General features: G+C 33.5%; 1 protein-coding gene and 1 pseudogene across 1 annotated transcript; both read right to left on the minus strand.

The window, feature by feature from the left end:
• Window positions 1–8,851: 8,851 nt before the first annotated feature.
• LOC132627538 (7-deoxyloganetin glucosyltransferase-like) lies at window positions 8,852–10,676 on the minus strand. The gene is made up of 2 exons (XM_060342935.1): window positions 10,027–10,676; window positions 8,852–9,932 (listed from the first exon to the last, which is right to left on the minus strand). Exons 1-2 carry the CDS (start codon window positions 10,547–10,549, stop codon window positions 8,983–8,985), a joined length of 1,473 nt encoding a protein of 490 aa, XP_060198918.1. The 5' UTR covers window positions 10,550–10,676; the 3' UTR covers window positions 8,852–8,982.
• A 5,461-nt stretch (window positions 10,677–16,137) lies between these two features.
• LOC132629005 (7-deoxyloganetin glucosyltransferase-like) lies at window positions 16,138–17,245 on the minus strand (annotated as a pseudogene).
• Window positions 17,246–24,098: the final 6,853 nt, after the last annotated feature.

Here is a 24,098-nt window from a genome sequence, read left to right on the forward strand (position 1 = left end):
AGAAGTAACTTCAGAGGTCAGGATGACAGAGGCAAAAGTAGAAGCAAGTCAAGATCCTCCAGGTACAAGAATCTTACATGTGACTATTGTCACTTGAAAGGGCACATCAAGAAACATTGCTACAAGTTTAAGAGAGACCAGAAAAGGCAAAAGAAAGAAGGCGATAATGAAAATCGTGTTGCTGTTATTGCTGAAAATGATCTTATTGTTGCTTGTTGTAAAAATGATATCAATCTTGTTTGTGATGAGTCTACCTGGTTTGTGGATTCAGGTGTCACTTCTCATGTCACGCCAAAGAAGAATTATTTTCTTCTTATACTCCGGGTAATTTTGAAAATTTATGAATGGGCAATGATAGTGAGGTTGAGGTACTTGGTATTGGCACAGTCTGCTTGAAAAGTAAGAACGGTTCGAGGTTGGTTCTTAACAATGTCAAGAATGCTCCAGATGTTCGTCTGAATTTAATTTATGTAGGAAAGCTTGATGATGATGGTTATGATAAAACCATTGGTGGTGGCCAGTGGAAGCTTCTTAAAGGTTCAATGGTTGTGGCTCGAGGTTACAAGATGTCTGACTTGTACTTATTTCATGGCTCCATTTGTAGAGACTCAGTAAATTTGGTGGAGAATGATACTTCATCAGAGTTATGGCATAGAAGGTTGAGTCATATGGGCGAGAAGGGGATTGATAATTTGGCTAAGAAGAATTTGCTTTCTGGAGTGAAACAAGCAAAGTTAACCGTATCGTCCAAGTCAAAATTCAGTGGTTATAACATGCCACGAAGAAATTTGTATAGATGCTACCAGAATCACTACAATATTATTGTTCTCCTTTTTGAATTCATAAGGAAAGTGATGGGTGTTTAGGAAGGTAAGGAGACTAAGGACTAATCAAGGGAGAAATTAAGTGATTTTTAGAATTTTGCGTAAAGATTAGCAGGAGGAGAACGGTGGATTGATTTGGCTAGTTAATGAGGGACAGTACATTATCATTTTCTAGAGGGGATTAGGGAAGGGTAGAATTAGGAGAAGAAAAGGAGAGATTAAAATAGAAAAGAACAACTCAAAGGGAAAACGTGGACACAGTGTGTGAAGTGTATTGAGGTTAAATCATATTACTGAACTCGAGATTTTAGTATGTGCAAAATGAGTGGATACAAAAGTTACTTTGCTCTTAGACATTTGAAAGAGAGATGTTGCAATCATGTATCTAGGGGTACTTTTAACTGGAAATTTTAAACAGAGAAAGTATCTCATATTTGAAAGAAATTAGTAAATTAGTGTATGTTTTGGAAGGAGGGGGAGTATGCAGCAAATTTATAGATAATTATTTAAGAAAGAAAACAAGTAAAACATGCATGTGAGAAATCAAAAGCCAATGGAAAAAGACAAGAAAGTTGAAAAATGTGATTTGATACTCCATATTTCTTTGAGTATAAGTTCTATACAATGGGGTATAAGATGTATATTTATGCAATCGGTCACTTATTAGTAATTAGAGGTATATCTCCAGCTGATAAGCATTAGTTGGTAACACGGTAAAATAGTAAGTAACTTGTTCATAATTATAATTAAGGCTGACACATCAAAATTGGAGGAAACATCTCTTACTGTTGCACATATTTTTCTTTCCAAGATAGCAGTACTATAGTTCTGTTACTTGTTTGTTTTGATCATTTGGACTGGTGACTATTCCCATGAGCATTATCTCCTGCTTACGTTGACGTTTCTGCAAAATTTGGAAGTATTTGAAAGTCTTGTCAAAGTTTTCTAGAGCTAATGGCGATAAAGCATATAGCGCAGTATTAGTACATCACTGAGATGAAATTAAATTGCTGACTCAGCTTCCATAAGCATATTCCCTCACGGAATAGAAATCTAAAAAAAACAAAATTAGGCACGAGGTTGCTATTTATGAGAGCTACATGCAGTAAGTTGCTTGTCAAGAAAAAAATCTAAAAAAAGGAATGGATTATAGTTCAATAAAAATACGCAACAACGGTTACGTACAGTACATGCCAATAATAATAGTGAAAGTGACCGTTACCATTATGAAATTCGACCAAATGGTGTCAAGAGCAGACTTAATTAGTAAATGACTTCTTGAGGATATTGCCGTTAGGTTTTGGGTTTTCCCTTCCTACGTGGAATTGGATTAATAAAACTCAATTCAATTAGATTTTTGGGTTTTTTTCTTCCTATATGGAATTGAATTAATAAAACCCAATCCAATTTGGACCAGGCCAATTTTGCCCAAAATTTCCTCTATATATAGGATCAATTTAGGTCTTATTTTGAGAACACAAAAGTGAATTCATAGCAGCCATATAGAGAGAAAAACGTGAGAGAGAAAGTAGATTTTCGTCCAAAACGTTTCTGCTACAACAGTCCGCTTTAAATTGTATTTCCCGATTCGTTAACCGTTTGATTATGCTGCAATTTAAACTGGAGGTTCTCAACATCTGGTTCTTTGAATTCAACGGTGCAGATCGGATTTTATAGTCTGTATCTCCCTATTCGATAACCGTTAGATTATGCTGAAATTTGAACTGGAGGTTCTCAACATATGGTTCTTCGATTTCAACGGTGGAGATCTGATTTTGTAGCCTGTATATCCAGTTTTCGAGTAATAATAGTAGCTCATTTTTTTAGGGTGATTTCTCTCCTTTTTTGACTAGTTTTGGTGCTATCTTTTATGTATTGTTGCTCCGTGCTTGGCTTTGTTGTTGTAGAAATTTGGAGAACATTGTTGTAACTATTGTTGTTTGTAGTGGAGCTTTTGTGGGCCGGAGGTCTCGTAGATGTTTCCTTTTCACCTTGAAGGGGTTTTACCATGTAAATTTGGTGTCTCTTCCATTAGATTTATTTTTGCTTGCTTTGCTATTTTATTGTTGGTATAGTTGCTTCCCAGATTTCCATTTGTGCTAGTGTTTATTGTCTTCTCTTGGTTCAAATAGTGTGGAAAGTTTCGACTTGGGTATTTCTTCCGCTATTACCTCGTCGTGCAATTTGGTTATTGCTTGTTTCTTCCCAACAAAGTGGTATCAGAGCTCGTGGTTGTATTTGGTTGTGTCAATTGTCTATTTGAATGATGGAGGCAAATATGAGCAAGATGATTGTTTAGATGACAGTAATGACCATATTTGAAAAAGCAAGATGAAAGATCTTCTATTTGTCAAGAAATTGCATTTACCTGTGTTTGCTTCTAAAAAACCCGAGTCTATTGAAGATGAGGATTGGGAATTTGAGCACTTACAGGTTTGTGGCTATATCAGGCAATGGGTTGAAGATAATGTTCGAAATCATATTGTGAATGAGACAAATGCTAAAAGCTTTTAGGAAAAGCTCGAGACACTTTATGCTATAAAAATTGGCAATAATAAGTTGTTCCTACTGAAACAATTAATGAATATTAGATACAAAGAGGGCAGCCCTATTTCTGATCATATCAATAATTTTCAGGGTGTCCTTGATCAGCTGTCTGGAATGGGTGTCAAGTTTGATGAAGAAATACAGGGACTTTGGCTTCTTAATACTCTGCCAGACTCTTGGGAAAACTCTTCGAGTTTCTTTGACTAATTTTGCCCCCGGTGATGGTGTAATTATGGAATATGCTAAGAGTGGTGTTTTGAATGAAGAGATGAGAAGAAGATCTCAAGCTTCGTCTTCTTCAACTTTACACTCCGATGTTTTGGTTACTGAAGACAGAGGGAGAAGTAACTTCAGAGGTCAGGATGACAGAGGCAAAAGTAGAAGCAAGTCAAGATCCTCCAGGTACAAGAATCTTACATGTGACTATTGTCACTTGAAAGGGCACATCAAGAAACATTGCTACAAGTTTAAGAGAGACCAGAAAAGGCAAAAGAAAGAAGGCGATAATGAAAATCGTGTTGCTGTTGTTGCTGAAAATGATCTTCTTGTTGCTTGTTGTAAAAATGATATCAATCTTGTTTGTGAAGAGTCTACCTGGTTTGTGGATTCAGGTGTCACTTCTCATGTCACGCCAAAGAAGAATTATTTTCTTCTTATACTCCGGGTAATTTTGAAAATTTATGAATGGGCAATGATAGTGAGGTTGAGGTACTTGGTATTGGCACAGTCTGCTTGAAAAGTAAGAACGGTTCGAGGTTGGTTCTTAACAATGTCAAGAATGCTCCAGATGTTCGTCTGAATTTAATTTATGTAGGAAAGCTTGATGATGATGGTTATGATCAAACCATTGGTGGTGGCCAGTGGAAGCTTCTTAAAGGTTCAATGGTTGTGGCTCGAGGTTACAAGATGTCTGACTTGTACTTATTTCATGGCTCCATTTGTAGAGACTCAGTAAATTTGGTGGAGAATGATACTTCATCAGAGTTATGGCATAGAAGGTTGAGTCATATGGGCGAGAAGGGGATTGATAATTTGGCTAAGAAGAATTTGCTTTCTGGAGTGAAACAAGCAAAGTTAACCGTATCGTCCAAGTCAAAATTCAGTGGTTATAACATGCCACGAAGAAATTTGTATAGATGCTACCAGAATCACTACAATATTATTGTTCTCCTTTTTGAATTCATAAGGAAAGTGATGGGTGTTTAGGAAGGTAAGGAGACTAAGGACTAATCAAGGGAGAAATTAAGTGATTTTTAGAATTTTGCGTAAAGATTAGCAGGAGGAGAAAGGTGGATTGATTTGGCTAGTTAATGAGGGATAGTACATTATCATTTTCGAGAGGGGATTAGGGAAGGGTAGAATTAGGAGAAGAAAAGGAGAGATTAAAATAGAAAGAACAACTCAAAGGGAAAACGTGGACACAGTGTGTGAAGTGTATTGAGGTTAACTCATATTACTGAACTCGAGATTTTAGTATGTGCAAAATGAGTGGATACAAAAGTTACTTTGCTCTTAGACATTTGAAAGAGAGATGTTGCAATCATGTATCTAGGGGTACTTTTAACTGGAAATTTTAAACAGAGAAAACATCTCATATTTGAAAGAAATTAGTAAATTAGTGTATGTTTTGGAAGGAGGAGGAGTATGCAGCAAATTTATAGATAATTATTTAAGAAAGAAAACAAGTAAAACATGCATGTGAGAAATCAAAAGCCAATGGAAAAAGACAAGAAAGTTGAAAAATGTGATTTGATACTCCATATTTCTTTGAGTATAAGTTCTATACAATGGGGTATAAGATGTATATTTATGCAATCGGTCACTTATTAGTAATTAGAGGTATATCTCCAGCTGATAAGCATTAGTTGGTAACACGGTAAAATAGTAAGTAACTTGTTCATAATTATAATTAAGGCTGACACATCAAAATTGGAGGAAACATCTCTTACTGTTGCACATATTTTTCTTTCCAAGATAGCAGTACTATAGTTCTGTTACTTGTTTGTTTTGATCATTTGGACTGGTGACTATTCCCATGAGCATTATCTCCGGCTTACGTTGACGTTTCTGCAAAATTTGGAAGTATTTGAAAGTCTTGTCAAAGTTTTCTAGAGCTAATGGCGATAAAGCATATAGCGCAGTATTAGTACATCACTGAGATGAAATTAAATTGCTGACTCAGCTTCCATAAGCATATTCCCTCACGGAATAGAAATCTAAAAAAAACAAAATTAGGCACGAGGTTGCTATTTATGAGAGCTACATGCAGTAATAGTAGCTCATTTTTTTAGGGTGATTTCTCTCCTTTTTTGACTAGTTTTGGTGCTATCTTTTATGTATTGTTGCTCCGTGCTTGGCTTTGTTGTTGTAGAAATTTGGAGAACATTGTTGTAACTATTGTTGTTTGTAGTGGAGCTTTTGTGGGCCGGAGGTCCCGTAGATGTTTCCTTTTCACCTTGAAGGGGTTTTACCATGTAAATTTGGTGTCTCTTCCATTAGATTTATTTTTGCTTGCTTTGCTATTTTATTGTTGGTATAGTTGCTTCCCAGATTTCCATTTGTGCTAGTGTTTATTGTCTTCTCTTGGTTCAAATAGTGTGGAAAGTTTCGACTTGGGTATTTCTTCCGCTATTACCTCGTCGTGCAATTTGGTTATTGCTTGTTTCTTCCCAACAAAGTGGTATCAGAGCTTGTGGTTGTATTTGGTTGTGTCAATTGTCTATTTGAATGATGGAGGCAAATATGAGCAAGATGAATTGTTTAGATGACAGTAATGACCATATTTGAAAAAGCAAGATGAAAGATCTTCTATTTGTCAAGAAATTGCATTTACCTGTGTTTGCTTCTAAGAAACCCGAGTCTATTGAAGATGAGGATTGGGAATTTGAGCACTTACAGGTTTGTGGCTATATCAGGCAATGGGTTGAAGATAATGTTCGAAACCATATTGTGAATGAGACAAATGCTAAAAGCTTTTAGGAAAGGCTCGAGACACTTTATGCTATAAAAACTGGCAATAATAAGTTGTTCCTACTGAAACAATTAATGAATATTAGATACAAAGAGGGCAACCCTATTTCTGATCATATCAATAATTTTCAGGGTGTCCTTGATCAGCTGTCTGGAATGGGTGTCAAGTTTGATGAAGAAATACAGGGACTTTGGCTTCTTAATACTCTGCCAGACTCTTGGGAAACTCTTCGAGTTTCTTTGACTAATTCTGCCCCCAGTGATGGTGTAATTATGGAATATGCTAAGAGTGGTGTTTTGAATGAAGAGATGAGAAGAAGATCTCAAGCTTCGTCTTCTTCAACTTTACACTCCGATGTTTTGGTTACTGAAGACAGAGGGAGAAGTAACTTCAGAGGTCAGGATGACAGAGGCAAAAGTAGAAGCAAGTCAAGATCCTCCAGGTACAAGAATCTTACATGTGACTATTGTCACTTGAAAGGGCACATCAAGAAACATTGCTACAAGTTTAAGAGAGACCAGAAAAGACAAAAGAAAGAAGGCGATAATGAAAATCGTGTTGTTGTTGTTGCTGAAAATGATCTTCTTGTTGCTTGTTGTAAAAATGATATCAATCTTGTTTGTGATGAGTCTACCTGGTTTGTGGATTTAGGTGTCACTTCTCATGTCACGCCAAAGAAGAATTATTTTCTTCTTATACTCCGGGTAATTTTGAAAATTTATGAATGGGCAATGATAGTGAGGTTGAGGTACTTGGTATTGGCACAGTCTGCTTGAAAAGTAAGAACGGTTCGAGGTTGGTTCTTAACAATGTCAAGCATGCTCCAGATATTCGTCTGAATTTAATTTATGTAGGAAAGCTTGATGATGATGGTTATGATCAAACCATTGGTGGTGGCCAGTGGAAGCTTCTTAAAGGTTCAATGGTTGTGGCTCGAGGTTACAAGATGTCTGACTTGTACTTATTTCAGGGCTCCATTTGTAGTGACTCAGTAAATTTGGTGGAGAATGATACTTCATCAGAGTTATGGCATAGAAGGTTGAGTCATATGAGCGAGAAGGGGATTGATAATTTGGCTAAGAAGAATTTGCTTTCTGGAGTGAAACAAGCAAAGTTAACCGTACCGTCCAAGTCAAAATTCCGTGGTTATAACATGCCACGAAGAAATTTGTATAGATGCTACCAGAATCACTACAATATTATTGTTCTCCTTTTTGAATTCATAAGGAAAGTGATGGGTGTTTAGGAAGGTAAGGAGACTAAGGACTAATCAAGGGAGAAATTAAGTGATTTTTAGAATTTTGCGTAAAGATTAGCAGGAGGAGAAAGGTGGATTAATTTGGCTAGTTAATGAGGGATAGGACATTCTCATTTTCTAGAGGGGATTAGGGAAGGGTAGAATTAGGAGAAGAAAAGGAGAGATTAAAATAGAAAAGAACAACTCAAAGGGAAAACGTGGACACAGTGTGTGAAGTGTATTGAGGTTAAACCATATTACTGAACTCGAGATTTTAGAATGTGAAAAATGAGTGGATACAAAAGTTACTTTGCTCTTAGACATTTGAAAGAGAGATGTTGCAATCATGTATCTAGGGGTACTTTTAACTGGAAATTTTAAACAGAGAAAGCATCTCATATTTGAAAGAAATTAGTAAATTAGTGTATGTTTTGGAAGGAGGAGGAGTATGCAGCAAATTTATAGATAATTATTTAAGAAAGAAAACAAGTAAAACATGCATGTGAGAAATCAAAAGCCAATGGAAAAAGACAAGAAAGTTGAAAAATGTGATTTGATACTCCATATTTCTTTGAGTATAAGTTCTATACGATGGGGTATAAGATGTATATTTATGCAATCGGTCACTTATTAGTAATTAGAGGTATATCTCCAGCTGATAAGCATTAGTTGGTAACACGGTTAAATAGTAAGTAACTTGTTCATAATTATAATTAAGGCTGACACATCAAAATTGGAGGAAACATCTCTTACTGTTGCACATATTTTTCTTTCCAAGATAGCAGTACTATAGTTCTATTACTTGTTTGTTTTGATCATTTGGACTGGTGACTATTCCCATGAGCAGTATCTCCTGCTTACGTTGACATTTCGGCAAAATTTGGAAGTATTTGAAAGTCTTGTCAAAGTTTTCTAGAGCTAATGGCGATAAAGCATATAGCGCAGTATTAGTACACCACTGAGATGAAATTAAATTGCTGACTCAGCTTCCATAAGCATACTCCCTCACGGAATAGAAATCTAAAAAAAAAAAAAAAATTAGGCACAAGGTTGCTATTTATGAGAGCTACATGCAGTAAGTTGCTTGTCAAGAAAAAAATAAAAGGATTATAGTTCAATAAAAGGATGAAGGGAGGATTATAGTTCAATAAAAATACGCAACAACGGTTACGTACATTACATGCCAATAATAATAGTGAAAGTGACCGTTACCATTATGAAATTCGACCAAATGGTGTCAAGAGTAGACTTAATTAGTAAAAGACTTGAGGATATTGCAAGATGGAATTTTATTTTATTTATCATATGGTATAATGAAAGCAGGGAAACAAGTACTATTAGAAATCCGATGGGATCTCAACAAAAGGAAAAGAACATGAAAATCAACCAACAATTGGTTAGTACTAATATTGCCTGGTGGTTTTGGAGGAGAGGAGAATTTCATTGATCAGTTTGTCTATGTTCACATAAGATGATCCGCCTGGTTTTTTAGCTGCTTCTTTAGCCAATTTCTTCCATTCCAATGCCTTTTTCTTCATCTCATTGCCTTTCTCCCATGTCAATAACTCTCTCACAAGACTTTTAACTTCATCCCTTTTCACATTATTATCGATTTCCATTCCAATTTCCCACTGAGTGCAACAAAACCAACAGTTTGTCTGTTGTTCTGCGAAGAACGGCCAACAGATCATTGGCACCCCACTGCTAATACTTTCTAGTGTCGAATTCCATCCACTGTGAGTCAAGAACCCTCCAACTGCGACATGGCTAAGGACTTGTTGTTGCTGGCACCAACTTGCTAGCATCCCTCTTTCCTTAGTTTCTTCCAGGAATTCAGGGGGAAGAACGGCTTTGTTGCCTGATACAATATCAGGCCTTATAATCCACAAAAAATCCACCTGGCTATTGGCAAGTCCCCAGGCGAACTCTATAAGTTGGTTTGGAGTCATGGGAGTGATGCTTCCAAAATTGACATACACAACAGAATTTGGTTTCTTGGAATCTAGCCATTCTAGACACTTTGGATCTTCTTTCCAAAGATTGGATCCCAATTTCTCCAAGTTCTTGTCATCGACGTGCTCCATAAGAAGATGCAAGGGCCCTATGGCATAGACCGGAGGAAGAAGGGCCTGAAGGGATTTAAGAACTTCCCTCTCTAATGGTTCAAATGTATTAAGAACAATAGCTGAAGCCATTTTGCTTCTTTCAGTTTCTTGGATGAGGAATTTGATCATGTATTCTTCTGGATTTGTAGTTCTAATGAAACTTGGAAGATCCCTCAAACGTACTCCTTTCATGCCCGGTATCCAATCCAAAGTTGTCTCCAAATACCCATTTGTCAAGTAACTTTCATCTACAAGAAAAATAATGTAATGAGATGGATAATTCAAAAAAGTTATATCTGAAAACAGAACATTTTAAAACGGGAGAAATTAAAGCACGAATACCTTTAAGGGGAGTGTATCCTTTCTCAACAAGATCGCGGTAATGCATGTAACTTAATAAACCACAAGCACTTGGGGTCCAAAAGAAGACTTGAGGGATACCCAAATCTTGAGCAGCAGCTAGAGTGAAGCTCATCGCACCATCGGAAACGATGCACGAGACTGGTGGCACATTAGATAAAGAAGTATTATTAAGCTTTGTAAGCAACTCTTTGAAAGGACCTGAACAAGAATTGGTAGTAGATTCAGATAGAGAAAAAATGTCTTGGGTGGTATCGGGGTCACATGGTGGGAGGCCATCAGGAATGGTCTCGAATTGAAAAGATGGCAACCCTTTGACAGAATCTGGTCCTCGAGACTTAAGGAGACGCTTATGGTTGTGTTCAGTGTTGACAAAGGTAATATGAAAGCCATTGTGATGCAGGATTTTAGCTAACTTTAACATAGGGCTAATGTGGCCTTGGGCAGGATATGGTATGCAAACTGCATGAGGCTTGTCTAAATCTTCAGCACTAATCGAATACATTCTTTTGTTTCCTTATTGGGTTTCTTTCAAATAGAAGTGCGAGAGATTGATACACTTTTTGCAAGAGGAAGAGAATGCTCTTATAGACGATTTAAAAAGAGTCCATATCTAAAATATTTTAACATTAGATGCTAGATTTCTAATATATATAAGTGGCTAAATGGGACGAACACTGCTCAAATTACTTGTACCTTTTGTTACCTAAATTGTACAAAATGGGCGGTTCTAGATTGTACTTTAAATGTGGACATATCTTATTGGTTGGTGATTGAATTTGTCCTCTGCTATATTTTCCTTTTTTGTGCTGACTTCTCTTTTTTTCAAATTGGTTTACAGCCCAACACCTGTAATTCTTGGTCACACGTGTTTTACACGCTTTTTTCTTTCTTTAGACTTATTCTCTCCATTCACTTTTATTTGTCCACTTTTAATTTTGTACGCATCGTAAGAATTAATAAATGAAATATGTATTTTATTATAATACCCATATTAATTGGTATATTAATCTTATTGGACTTGGAAATGATTAGGAAATTAGTAATTAATGTTAACGGTAAAACAAGAAAAAATAATTGTCAACACAACAATGAATGCTTCTACCAAAAGCTATATAAATTGTACACTTAAACCAACTATTTTTTTATCCCACGTGGACATATGTCATAGTACTGAATATTTATTCTTTTCTCATGTACACACGTATGTACTTAAATTTTAATTCTCCGACGCATTTATTTCCTGTGTGCACTTTTATTTGTTCACTTTTGACTTTTCAAGTTCTTTAAGAATTAATAAATTAAGCACTCCCTCCGTCCCATATTACTTGGCCACGTTACTAAACTACTTTTTTATCCCACGTTGACATATGTTATAGTACTGAATATTTATTCTCTTCTCATGTATATACACGTATGCACTTCAATTTTAATTCTCTGACACATATTTATTTCCTCCGTGCACTTATACTTGCTCACTTTTGACTTTTCACGTTCTTTAAGAATTAATAAATGAATACTCCCTCCGTCCCATATTATTTGGCCACATTACTAAAACTATATGTTCAAATTACTTGTTCATTTACAAAACCAAGATACATTAATTAAATCTTTTTCATCTTACCCTTAGTAATAAATGTTCTTGAAAATAGTGAATTTTGATCCGAATGTATTTATTGGAAAGAGATAGGGGTAAGATAGTAAAATAATTCTTTTACTTATGATTTCTTAAGGGGCGTGCAAAAGGGAAAGTAGCAAGTAATATGGAACGGAGGGAGTATATATTTTATCATAAAATTCATATTTATTGGTGTAAGTCTCAATAGCCTTGGAAAATAATTTGAAAATGAGTAATTAATGTGAAGGGTAAAATTAATAATAAGAACAAAAAAAAAATTATCTTGATATGTTAACATGAACAAGTAAAAGTGAACGGATGGAGTGACTTTTATCCCCGTTTTTCTTCTTTGTCAATATTTTAAACATGAAGAAAGGACGAATAATGGCAATGCAAATTTGTACCAAATGTTATATACATCGTACACTTTAACCAACTACTTTTTTTATTCCACTTGGACATATGTCAAAGTACTGAGTAGTTACTCTCTTCTCATGTATACACATATGCACTTCAATTTTAATTCTCCTACACATATTTATTCCCTCCGCGCGCTTTTACTTGTCCACTTTTGACTTTTCACGTTCTTTAAGAATTAATAAATGAAGTATATATTTTATAAATAATATCCATATTTATTGGTGTATATTCTCAATAACCTTACAAAATTATTTGAAAATGAGTAATTAATGTGAAGGGTAAAATGATAAGAAGAAAAATTTCTTTCTCCTGATATGTTAACGTGGACTAGTAAAAGTGAAGGGAGGGAGTGAATTTTATCCCCATTTTCCTTCTGTGTCAATACTTTACTTATTTTACTCTCCTTTGCATTCTCTCATTATTGTTTCTTTACATTTATAAAATGTACTGTATTACTTTATATTTTCATTTCGGAATTAAAATTTGATAATTTGTTATATAACATATATCTTTCTAATTTTGATTTCTTTGTAACAATTATTTTTATCTATAATTATTAATATAAAAAATTATAATTTATTTTTTAATTAATTTAATAAAAATATTTTATTAATTTTGCTTTTAAAAATCCAATATATACAACAATGGTTCTTATATTTGGATCTGAACAGTTAGTTAATTGTGATGGGTATCAACCTGTCGGTATATACATAAGATATTAAAGAATTTAAAAGAAAAAATCTAGAATCAAAATATTAATTTTCCCTCATATTCTTGCTAATTTTGTTTTTCACATCGATGAATAACTGTGATTGTCATGACAATGAGAAAAACATCCGACTCTTTCCATCTCAAAAGCTTAATTCCATCATATGTTTTTTATTTTTAAACTCCATTTTTTAATTATAATAACTAAAGTAATAGTACATAAAATATATTTTGTATATGTTGCTATATATAATAATAATTAGAATGTTTTTAAAAGTCATTTTCAAAATATAAATTTTAAAGATTGACTAATTAGAGTGAATAAACATGTTCGGCTCGTGCATCGCACAGGCATATATTGCTAGTTTAGCACCATTACGTAATGGGCTTACTTTTAATTTTGTCCAAATCTGCACGTTGCTACAAGCCTACAACATCATAATGGCATATTAATAACGACACGCAATAAGGACAAGGTCCAATTAAAATTTCTGAATGAGGTATAATGCTTTTGGCCACAATCCTCACCCCACGTGTTGCAAACAAGTTGGCAGGAATCCGAATTTTACACCCTGTTGCAAAACTATGGCCTAATCCTTCCCAAAAATGTTAAATACAGCAATTATCTCAATATAATCTTTTAGGTAGACGTCCCTTGTTTAGATAGCAATACTAACAAAATTTAAACATTGCCTAAATTAATGACTATATTTCTTGAATATTTTTTAGCAGGCGCATGACACGACACGTTTCATATTGACTCACCAATCCATTAACATGGCTGACGGCACAGTCAACGATTACGGGTTTGGTAGGAGGATAAAGTGAGATATCTTAGTATTAAGTGTTATTTTTGAGTGTTCAAACTTGTAGTTTACTGAAATCAGTAACTTATCAGTAATGTACCAAAACTAGTAACTTACTTAAATTAGTAATTTTTCAGTAATTTACTAAAATCAGTAACTTTCCAGTAATTTACTAAAATCAGTTTTTGTTTTATAAAAAAAACCAAAAACGTTAAAGACAGAAATTAGATGAAACAAAAAATTTCTCAGCCCATAAGTTTCTTGTGTGTCCTCAAGAAATCTAATCCCCTCACAATTGCCAAGGTTAATGGATTAATTTCTCCCAGGATAGAATGGACAACTCGGAATTTATAGCCAGAAATTTGGGTGTGAACAGGTGCAGAAATACCTGTACTTCAAGTGTAGTGTCTATTCGGTAATACCAGTTGTTACTGTTGGGAATAAAAAGTCCTCGAATTTTTTTTAATTAAAATTCCGCGCGAAGCCGAGCCAAGTCAAGCGACAACGACGCGGAAGGAGTCTCTCTTCTCAACTCTTTAAGAGCTAAAAGAGATAATTCTATATATAAGCACATAAGAAGTGCTTTTCGCCCACCAATGTGCCACTAAGTGGCTTTGCAAATAAAATTTATTTGAATTTCGTTTCCCTCCATTTTATTTTCCCGCCATTTCTCAATGCGCACTACACTCATCTTTAAAGCACATGTCTTTAAAGCCCAACAATAAGTTTGAGATTAAATTTATTTTGTGTATGATTGACAATAAATAAATTTATATTGTCAATCATACACAGTGTAAATTTTGTCTCAGACTTAATTCTGGATATCTCACCTTATTCCATCAAACTTGGGATTACTTTGTTCCACTTTCCAAGTGGAATAAATTAGTCTAAGAATTATAAACCTAGGACTATAGTCTGGGATAATTTAGTCTGCAAATCAAACATAAGTTAACACTACAACTAGTTTAATTAAGTGATTTACGCAATATTAAAAAAAAAATCATTTAGAGTTTTTTCTTATTTTTAAAGTTGCCTAAATATAGCTCTTGGACTAACAAAACATAAGATTGTCAATTTTGCTTTCATGTCCAATTAAGCATCATATATATATTTTTATAAGAATTAGAAGTGTAAAAGAGTGTACTTTCATGTAATGAATGGAAGTACAAGCTTACTAATGCTTGTATTAGGGTAGTTAAGTGGTCTACATCACACCTAAGAGTACAACTTTTTTTTGCACCCTTCTAATGCTGGGTGATTTGTGCACTGGGCTGGCCAATAAAAATCAATATCAAGCTCAGAGAAAGCATCTCATATTTGAAAGAAATTAGTAAATTATTATATTTTTTATTTGATTATGTTTTAATGAGTTGTACTTCTTTACCTTATGGATATTATCTCGTGCTTCTTCGGATATTTTCTGAAAAGAAGAAATTGGAAGTATGATGAAGTTTCTAGAGTAGATAACGGCAGAGCATCTATAGTAGAGAAAACTGAGAAACACAAGCAACAATGAGGGATGGCTTGGGTTAATAAACAAGAATAAAAAGAGAGATAATGACACCAAAATTTTTACGTGAAAACTCAAAGGAAAAAAATCACGGGCCGAAAAGAGCAACTGACATCACTATAGTAAGAATTTTATATTTTGTAGGTCTGAGTAAAATACTCCAAAGACCACTACACACTCAAAATAAATAACCTTTTCTTAAGATTTTCCCGCCTCACTATAATATCGCTCACACTCTATATTTTTCCTCACCGACTATTTCTCTCTCTATGAATGCCTCACTCTTCTTTCTCTCTTTGTTGGTGTGTTTACAAATGAAAAAAATGCTCTCCATTTATAGGAGACCAAACTTGGCCTCCAAGCACAAAAAGAAGAAAAAGAAAAAGATTCAAAATTTATAATTCACAAATTTTACATTTGGCTCCAAGAATTTGCCTTTAGCTCCAAGGAAGAATTTCTGCCAAGTAATTTGGCACATGCCAATTACAAAATGGGATGGGTCTCATCAGGCGTTCCTATCAATCAAAGCTATCAATGAGACTTGGACTTGCATATCTCACTGGCAAATGCCATAGCAAATTTAGGGTGGCCCTTGTGGGACTAATTTTTGTCATGTGGGTAATTGCTAGGCATAGAATAGTGCCCTGTTGGGAGTTGGGACCAATATAATAGACATTGAGCTAGCAAACAAGAAATTGTTTATAATTATTAGATCACGTCATAGTAACAACTAACAAGTTGCAATACTAGCTAGGAAAGATGGGAAATGATGATTTAAAGATGTCACAAGATCTCAACACGGGAAGGATAAAAATCAGCCACCTGTTGATAATTAATGTTTAATGTTAGAGGAGAATTTCCTTGATCAATTGATCAATGTTCATGTAAGATGATTCTGCTGGTTTTTGAGCAGCTTCTGTTGGGTTTTTGTGAATGGGAAATGGAAGAGGCACCTTTTGGATGGCATCTTTTCATCATTATCTATAAGTTCAGACATCACCTCATATTTTAGACGTCAAAATACACCAAGATTTGAAAACTTTCTCCCCTCATTTCTACATTTGATTTCGACACAAAACATAGCAGAGTCATGTGATTTGCTTCGTTTGTTGAGTTCGCTGAAGTTCTACGAATTAAAGTGGCGCTTTTACACAATAGTTTTTCCGTTCTATCCTGGGAAGAATTAATCCGTATACCTTGGCCAACATTGAGGGGATTAAATTTCTTAAGGACACATAAGAAACTTGTAAGCTCGTTATAATTTTTGTTTGTTTATGTTCTGATTAATCCAACGTTTATGTTTTTCCTGATGAACACAGTTTGGTGATAACAGCTTCTTCAGCTAATTTCTTCCATTCCAATGTCTTCTTCTTCATCTGTTTGCCTTTTTCTCGGACCATCAACTCTCTCACAAGGCATTCAACTTCACCTCTCTTCACATTATTGTCAATCTCCATTCCGATTACCTTTTTGGTGCAACAAAACCAACAATTAGTCAGCTGCTCCGCCAAGAACGGCCATGTCACTATGTACCCCACTACTTATACTTTTAATAGTAGAATTTCATTCACTGTGAGTCAAGAATCCTCCAATTGCAAGCTGGTTAAGGACTTTTACTTGTGCGCACCAACTTGCTAACATATCTCTTTTGTTTATTTTTTCTGAGAATTCGGATGGAAGAACTGCTTGTTCCCCTAATACAATATCAGGCCATACGATCCATAAAAAATCTACTTTGCTATTGGCAAGTCCCCAGGCGAATTCATTAAGTTGGCTTTTAGTCATGACAACAATGCTTTCAAAATTGACATAAACAACAGAATTCGATTTCTTGGAATCTAGTGATTCAAGACACTCTGGATCTTCTTTCCAAAGATTGGAGCCTAATTCCTCTAAATTCTTGTTGTCAACACGTTTCACAAGCAAATGCAATGGTCCGATTGCATACACCGGAGGAAGAAGTGCTTGAAGTGATTCAAGAACTTCCTTCTCTAATGACTCAAATGTATTGACCGCAATAGCAGAAGTATTTTTATTGACTAGTCTATGGATACGTGCAACAATGTTAATCGGTACAAACTTCTGAAAATAATTTAGTTTTAAAGGAAGCAGGGTTAAGTAAAATAGTTTTCTACCAAAAGAAAAAGTAAAATAGTTTTACAAACATTTACTTATGAAGCTGACATAATTTTTTCTTAAAAAGACAGCAGTAACTTGAAAAAACCTATAAGAAATAATATGCCAAAGCAGGGAACCTAGAAGCAGTATGAATTTGGAGTCAAACTTTCCCATTGGATAAGCAGCATGAATAATGAGTCACATTTGTGATTGGAAAAGTTGCAACTCGAATCATATGTTAGCCTAAGTTACACGGACTCGCCATTTTGGGTGCCGTCCCTATCCGGGATACGGTCGGGTGCGGGTGCGGGGACGGCAAACGTCCGGGATACGGTCAATTACATACGGATACTTTGACCGGAGTCCGTCGACAAATTTGGTGGAAAAATTTGAGATTTTGATTTCTCAAAATTAAAAATAAAACAGACTTAAGATAAAGAAAATGACATACCTTCAATTTTATAGTACTTTTATCGCATGTTTGCTGCTTCATGTTTTAGAAAAACCCAAGAATACAAGGTTGTGTCGAGTTGGGATGGCAGAGAGAAGCAGTGATATAGATGGAGGGTTTGTTTTCGGTATTGAATGACTTTCTCTTTCTATCTTGAGGAAAGAATGAAAGACTGTGAAAGAGACGGCCTAGAGGCTTGAAAACTTTGCTCTGTAAAAGCTTGAAAAGGAAATTCCTAGAGGCTTGAAGACTTTGCTCTGTAAAAGCTTGAAAAGGAAATTTGGGGAATATGAAGAGGACAACTGTTTACAACTGGAGGAGACATGTAGTCATGTACAAGCTGAATTAGGGCTCTTAAAAGTCTTAACTGTATTAACGTACAAAAATAACCCCTTTATTCTTCATATGTGCTATTTTTATCCCCTTTATTTTCCATTATATGCTACTTGTGCACAAAATTGAAAGACACATAATTATGCTATTTATAAATGTTTCTTTCTTATACAATATAGGGATAATTTTAAAATTAATTATTAGCATGTCAATTTTTTGATAATTAATTTATATTTTTAATCGCACAAAAGCACGGACATATTTACTGGTTGAACATAATAAAATTGACCCCTTTGTACAATGGATTATTCTTGGAACGTATTTTTTCATATGCCTTTTATATTTTTTCATATTTACAGCCGAATCCCCGCACCCGTATCCATAACTGGATACGCACCCCTGAATCTTAAAATTTAGATTTTGCCGAATCCGTACCCGTATCGGATACCCGCACCCGAGTCCGTGTAACTTAGATGTTAGCACAGTGCAAATAATTACGGGATATTACCTTTAGGCGCTCTGTCCTCCTTAAGCTTTTCCCTAGATTAATTATCAGTGTAGAATGAAAATTGGGATTCATATAAAATTCCAACTGAAATTTGCAGCCTGTATAAGAATTAAACTACAATGAAACAAACCTGGACAAGCATCATTTCCTCTCCTCTACCATCAATGCATTCAGACCTTTTATCATATTTGAGTATCTGAAATTTTTTTCTTATTTTTTAAGTAGTTCCTGCAAAAAGTATATTCAAATATCATATCAATATTATATTTTTAATGAATATTGTGGGGACAAGCATGTAGCAAGTAGCAACAATCAAAAAAATGTAGAAGAAGTTTAGCACAAAATGAGAAACACGTGATAGCACTTTGTACCTGTAGTTGAGAATGTAGAAGAGTGCACTGTTTGAGATTTACTAAGCTGCAACCCTTGATCTTCATCAAGATTCAAGTTTATTTTGAGTATCACATTTTAATAATAATAGTTCTTCATTTGTAACAGTCGGATATACTTTGCATTGAATTAGTTTTAAATAAATGTAGTCAATGTTGAATTATTAATGCAGCTCTTCAACTTCTCCAAAAAATTTACAGCAGCGAGGAAAAATGTACACAGCCAACTTAGGAAGGAATACGTTTTTTAAAGGATATTATAGTCAAATGATGACGGGAAACGTCATTAATTGTGAATGAAGGAGCAATAAAAAAATCAACATAATGGGTGAATAATTTTAGGGAGAATGAATGGGGAGCATTAACATAGGATTGATGAACTTCTTATTCATTCACCCTTTATGCAATTTAAATTCTACTATTTAATTAGATATTCAATTAGGTTGTGATTCACCATTCAGGTATATTAGTAATATTTAATTAAATGTTTTATTACAATTTAATTTACTGCAATGACAAAATTATAATCCAACTTTTAAGGTAGGAGTTTTTCACTTTTAGTATAACTAGTATCTATACTCGTGCGTTGCACGGATATCTTAAGTCAAGTATCACATAATTTGTACAAAAGATAGTACAACTTTAATTGCATATTATTCTAATAGGTGTGAAAATCATTTGCACCCCTCAATTTTGCTTTTAAAAATCAATTTCTCCCTCAGTTTTGAACATAGATATTTTCCCCTCATATGTGAATTAACTTTTTTAAATGCCTATTTTACCTTTTCTTTATAAGTGTGGTATCTGGATCAGCTTACGCGCACCTCGACTAATTCATATAATATGACTTAAACCAACGCATTACTCAATTTTGAAAATTAAAAAAAGAAAAAAGAAAAAATAAGAGAACTAATAATACCTTTGGAGAACGTTGTTTTTTTTTTCCTACAGCAAAACCACAATTTATGTCCAACCCTAAAAAGTTATGATAAAAAATGTTTAACAATGGCTTCTTTTATAGTAACATTTAACTTATTCTTGTTCTACTTGGATTCAGCGAATAAATCTAAATCACATACAAATTGGAGAATCAAATATATGAACAGTGCATATAGTTGTCCCAAAACAATTATCCTAAAAGAATTTTACGCAATATCAACTTTGTAGGGTCGGCATATGTGTAGTTTAAATCAGAAAGAATTTCATCCTTGGTGATTTACAATTATATCCTTAAATTAGACAAATATTTAGGGAATTAAAAGTCGATCAATATTTAGAAGATATTTTTGTTATTCAACTATAGCGTTTTAAATATTATCAACACAACATTAAGGACAAAATACATCAACAACCAAGAAAATCGATAAAAGCCTGTATCAATTCTAGCGCATAGCTCAAACTATGAACATGAAATTTGATCTTCTAAAATTACCGCAATTGTATCCGGTTAGTGAATGTGACTTTATTATATCTAAAGTTGACTGGGCATGTTTATAAGTTTGTTCCAAATCTATGCAAACTTATAAAGACACCAAGAGCACACGTGCTGCTACTGCAATTTGGAGGCTCAAATATTTATTTAGAGCATACCAATTATTTATAAATTTTTATGGATAATGCATGCTCGCTTGTTCCAATTGAAACCCACATTAACTAATCTTTAAGACTTTTCTACGAATACCTTGAAGACATACTAATTTGTGAGAAAGAACTTTAATAAAGATATATCTTAATTCAACTTGCAATCCTTCTTTTCAAATAATGTATGCTCCAACCAATCAACTCCCGTCGAAATACTTGAAATCTACATCAAATTTGATTAAACTAGATCAACAACAAATCTTCTTTCAACCTTCAAGAACCCTAGTTTATGTTCAACTAGTGAATGGTTGATTTTTTTTTAATTAAATAATCTATGTATTAGAGTAGCTTCTATAATCAAAATCTTAGTCTCAATAATACTTCTTATTACATAATGTGGTGAGTAACACCTTCTGTTTTCTTGCCGACATAAACTAATCAGTAATCAAATAAGCAGTCTAATTAAAAAAAAAATCTATAAACTCTTGGTCTAGAGATAGAACATGTAAAAGTACAATTTGCTAACAATTGAAAATTACATACAGTAAAGTTACCTTAATTCTTATAAGGAAGATCGAAGTTATATCTAATCTTTTAACTCTCCCACTTTCATAGTCAAGCAAATGACAAAGCAAATTTGCCTAACTTTTGCCCAAAATTAGAATCAACATTACCAGTTTCAAAAAAAAAAAAAAGGTATTGACAAAAAAAGAAGATTATGCAGATAAAAATTCAAAACGTTCATACATAGTAGGTAAGCCTGTACATTAATCCCTAGCAAACTGAAGATAATTATATTTGTAATCCAATTGAATTAAGTCTAAAATTGTCTAGAAATTTAAATATAAAATTTTAAGTAAACAAAAATGAGTAAGTGAATAATGAAAAATATAACCCTATGAAATGCTAAAAGATTTTTGTAGGTCGATAATGACAAATATAACCCTATAAAAATAGGGAGACTATACCACAAAGAAAAAGCTATTATTATATAAACTATATTAATTTAAACTTCTAAAAAAATGGTTAGTTTAGCCAGCTATATTAACATGATGTGGAAATTTAAGTAATTAAAATGTGAAAGTCGTTAAGTCACTGATAATATAAAATGGACTTCAACTTTCATGTTTTTTTGTCGCCTTATCTTTTTATTTTTTTTCTAAATTTCAAAGATAATTATCACATAATAATTAAAGACAAAATTCTTGAAATTGATCAACGTGATTTTTTTTAGATAATACTTATAATAAAATAATACATCGGTCATATTCCTTTTTAATCTTATTGAATAATTTTTTGAATTGACCAGAAATTAAAATAGTCTTCATAAACTTCATACTTTCATTGCCTAAAAGATATTTGCTCATGAGAAAATCCACCAAAAGAAAAAAAACAAAGATATAAAGATAAAAAACACCTCAAGCCGTCAAGCTCTTCGTTTTCCAGCTCAAAAATAGAAACGAAACCCAATTTCATTTCTTGTCCCTTCGTTGCCACTAAAAGATGTTTCGCGGTAGAATTTCTGACCTTCATCTCCTTCCGCTCTCTCTCTCTCTCTGTGTCTACTATATATTGAAGTCGTTAGCACGAAATCATCAAGTTTTACTTACATTTTGAGAGCTTGTAAGGAGACCATATTATGACCTTTGCAACACCGAGAAATGAAGCTTCGCCTTCATAGGAATGGGTAGTCGAAACTTGAAGAGCGACTCCGTCTCCCACAAATAATCTTCCATGTAAATGGTTGGCTCTTAAAAACAACTTTAACAATATCTTCAAAACCAAAATAGTCCAAATCCACTAAATTCACACGTCGATCCCTGCAGAAAATAAGAAACCTAAAATCAACAAAATATGTAAAATTTTAAACCATAACGGGAAGAAAGAAATACAGGAAACTAAGACTTTCATCACCTTTGATTTTCAATTTTCAGTAATTCAAACATAAAAAGCCACAAACAAAAATTAAAGCACAACATCTCAAGCTAATATCAATTAATATAGGTGACAAAAACAGGAAAGAGTGATGATTATTATTCTAACGTTAAGCATTTGGACAAAGTCCCCAAATACAAATCAAAATATATATAAATCTACCTAACATATAGATAGAATGACAACATTGAATCACAATTTCAAAAGCTGGAAACTTTTAAGAAAATGGAGGGGTAATATGAAGAGGGAAAGGTCCGGTCAAAACTTATAAGAGTTATTAATAGAGGATTGTATTTGGGTGTGGAGGTTACAAATGATATTTAAGGTGTAATTACTTATAAATAAATGAGGCAATTGATGATGGGATTTCTGTTAAAAAGAAATGAGGCGACTGATGGAATTTTAAAAGTTTCTTACAATTTTCCACTGTTTTTCTTTAATACAATAATAAACCAAAGTAATTGCAATAATTATAGGGGAAGTAATGACAAATATAATGCTATTAAATGGTGAGTGAGTCTTCATTATGGGTAGAGGGATGAACTTTTTAATATTTTATTTTATTTGGTAAAATAGAGAAATGAAGAGAAAAATGTCAAAAAATTGAGAAAAAAGATAAATGTCAATGGAGGCCATAGAGAGGTGCCACATAGGATTGTCTATTCCTAATTTTATATTATATATAGATTTTTAACCATTATAGCATTAATGGAATTCTAATTCTAGTAACAAATTCTATCTAACATCACCCTTCATAATCTTAATCCATCACTATAATTAAGGTTGGATTAGAGAAATTCTAGCCAAAAAGAGTCCCTTCTAAGCTTGATGGTGATTTTCTTGAAATCTTAAAATTCAACGTAATTTCTTGTTAAGAATTGTATTAATCTCAAAAGATCGCAAAGTAGTGAAGCACATGATGATGGAAAATATGCATGGCCAAAAAGATCGAGAAAGGCAACCAAAGTAATTATTGCAAGAAAGAAAACCACCTAGTCAAGGAAGAAAAATAAGAAAGGATAAATAAGGGCGCCCAATGTAAAAGAGAACATAATCTTATTTGAGGCCATTAACAATTTTCTTAATTTTTGAGAGCTTGAAATTCAAGTGTTAAATGATTTCTTGCTTCTAACATCTTTTGTTTCGTAGTAAGATGATTTACTAATGTAAAAATCAAGAATCTCTTTACAACTGAAAAGATGAAATAGTGAAAGAAATTATGTAATTGTATTGTCTCTATATGAATAATAAAAAAACTCAATGTTAAGAGGTTAACGTATCCATATCATCGACGGCTCAAGTACATCTCAGAATAGTAGGTTTGTGTCAATGCAATCCTTATACAGAGATAAGAGGCAAGTCAAAGTGTTCTTCTCCATGTAGAATTGGTATGGTTTTAATTAGACATAAAGTCATGTCCTAATTTTATGAGAATTTCCCATCCAAACTGAAAAAGAATTGATGTCAAAAAGGAATTAGTATAACCGTCTAAAACTCCTCTAAATGAATCAGGATATTACAAAAAGAATTCTATATATTTTGGACAATTATATCCACTATTATATAAACTTTTAAGGATATAATAGTCAATTAACATTTAAAGGATATTTTTGTCGTTCAACATTTTGCGGAAATTATTCGTACTTTTAATAGTTGTAGGTAGATATGATTTCTCTG

This window comes from Lycium barbarum, chromosome 2 (assembly GCF_019175385.1).
Source record: "Lycium barbarum isolate Lr01 chromosome 2, ASM1917538v2, whole genome shotgun sequence".
Lineage (NCBI taxonomy): Eukaryota > Viridiplantae > Streptophyta > Magnoliopsida > Solanales > Solanaceae > Lycium > Lycium barbarum.

What these genes read in the sequence shown, in the direction of transcription:
- LOC132627538 (XM_060342935.1), bottom strand. Translation starts at nt 10,549, where the DNA reads ATGTATTCGATTAGTGCTGAAGATTTAGACAAGCCTCATGCAGTTTGC. An exon ending in AGGATACACTCCCCTTAAAG is followed by an intron (nt 9,933 to 10,026) that starts GTATTCGTGCTT and finishes TTTTTCTTGTAG; the next exon opens with ATGAAAGTTACTTGACAAAT.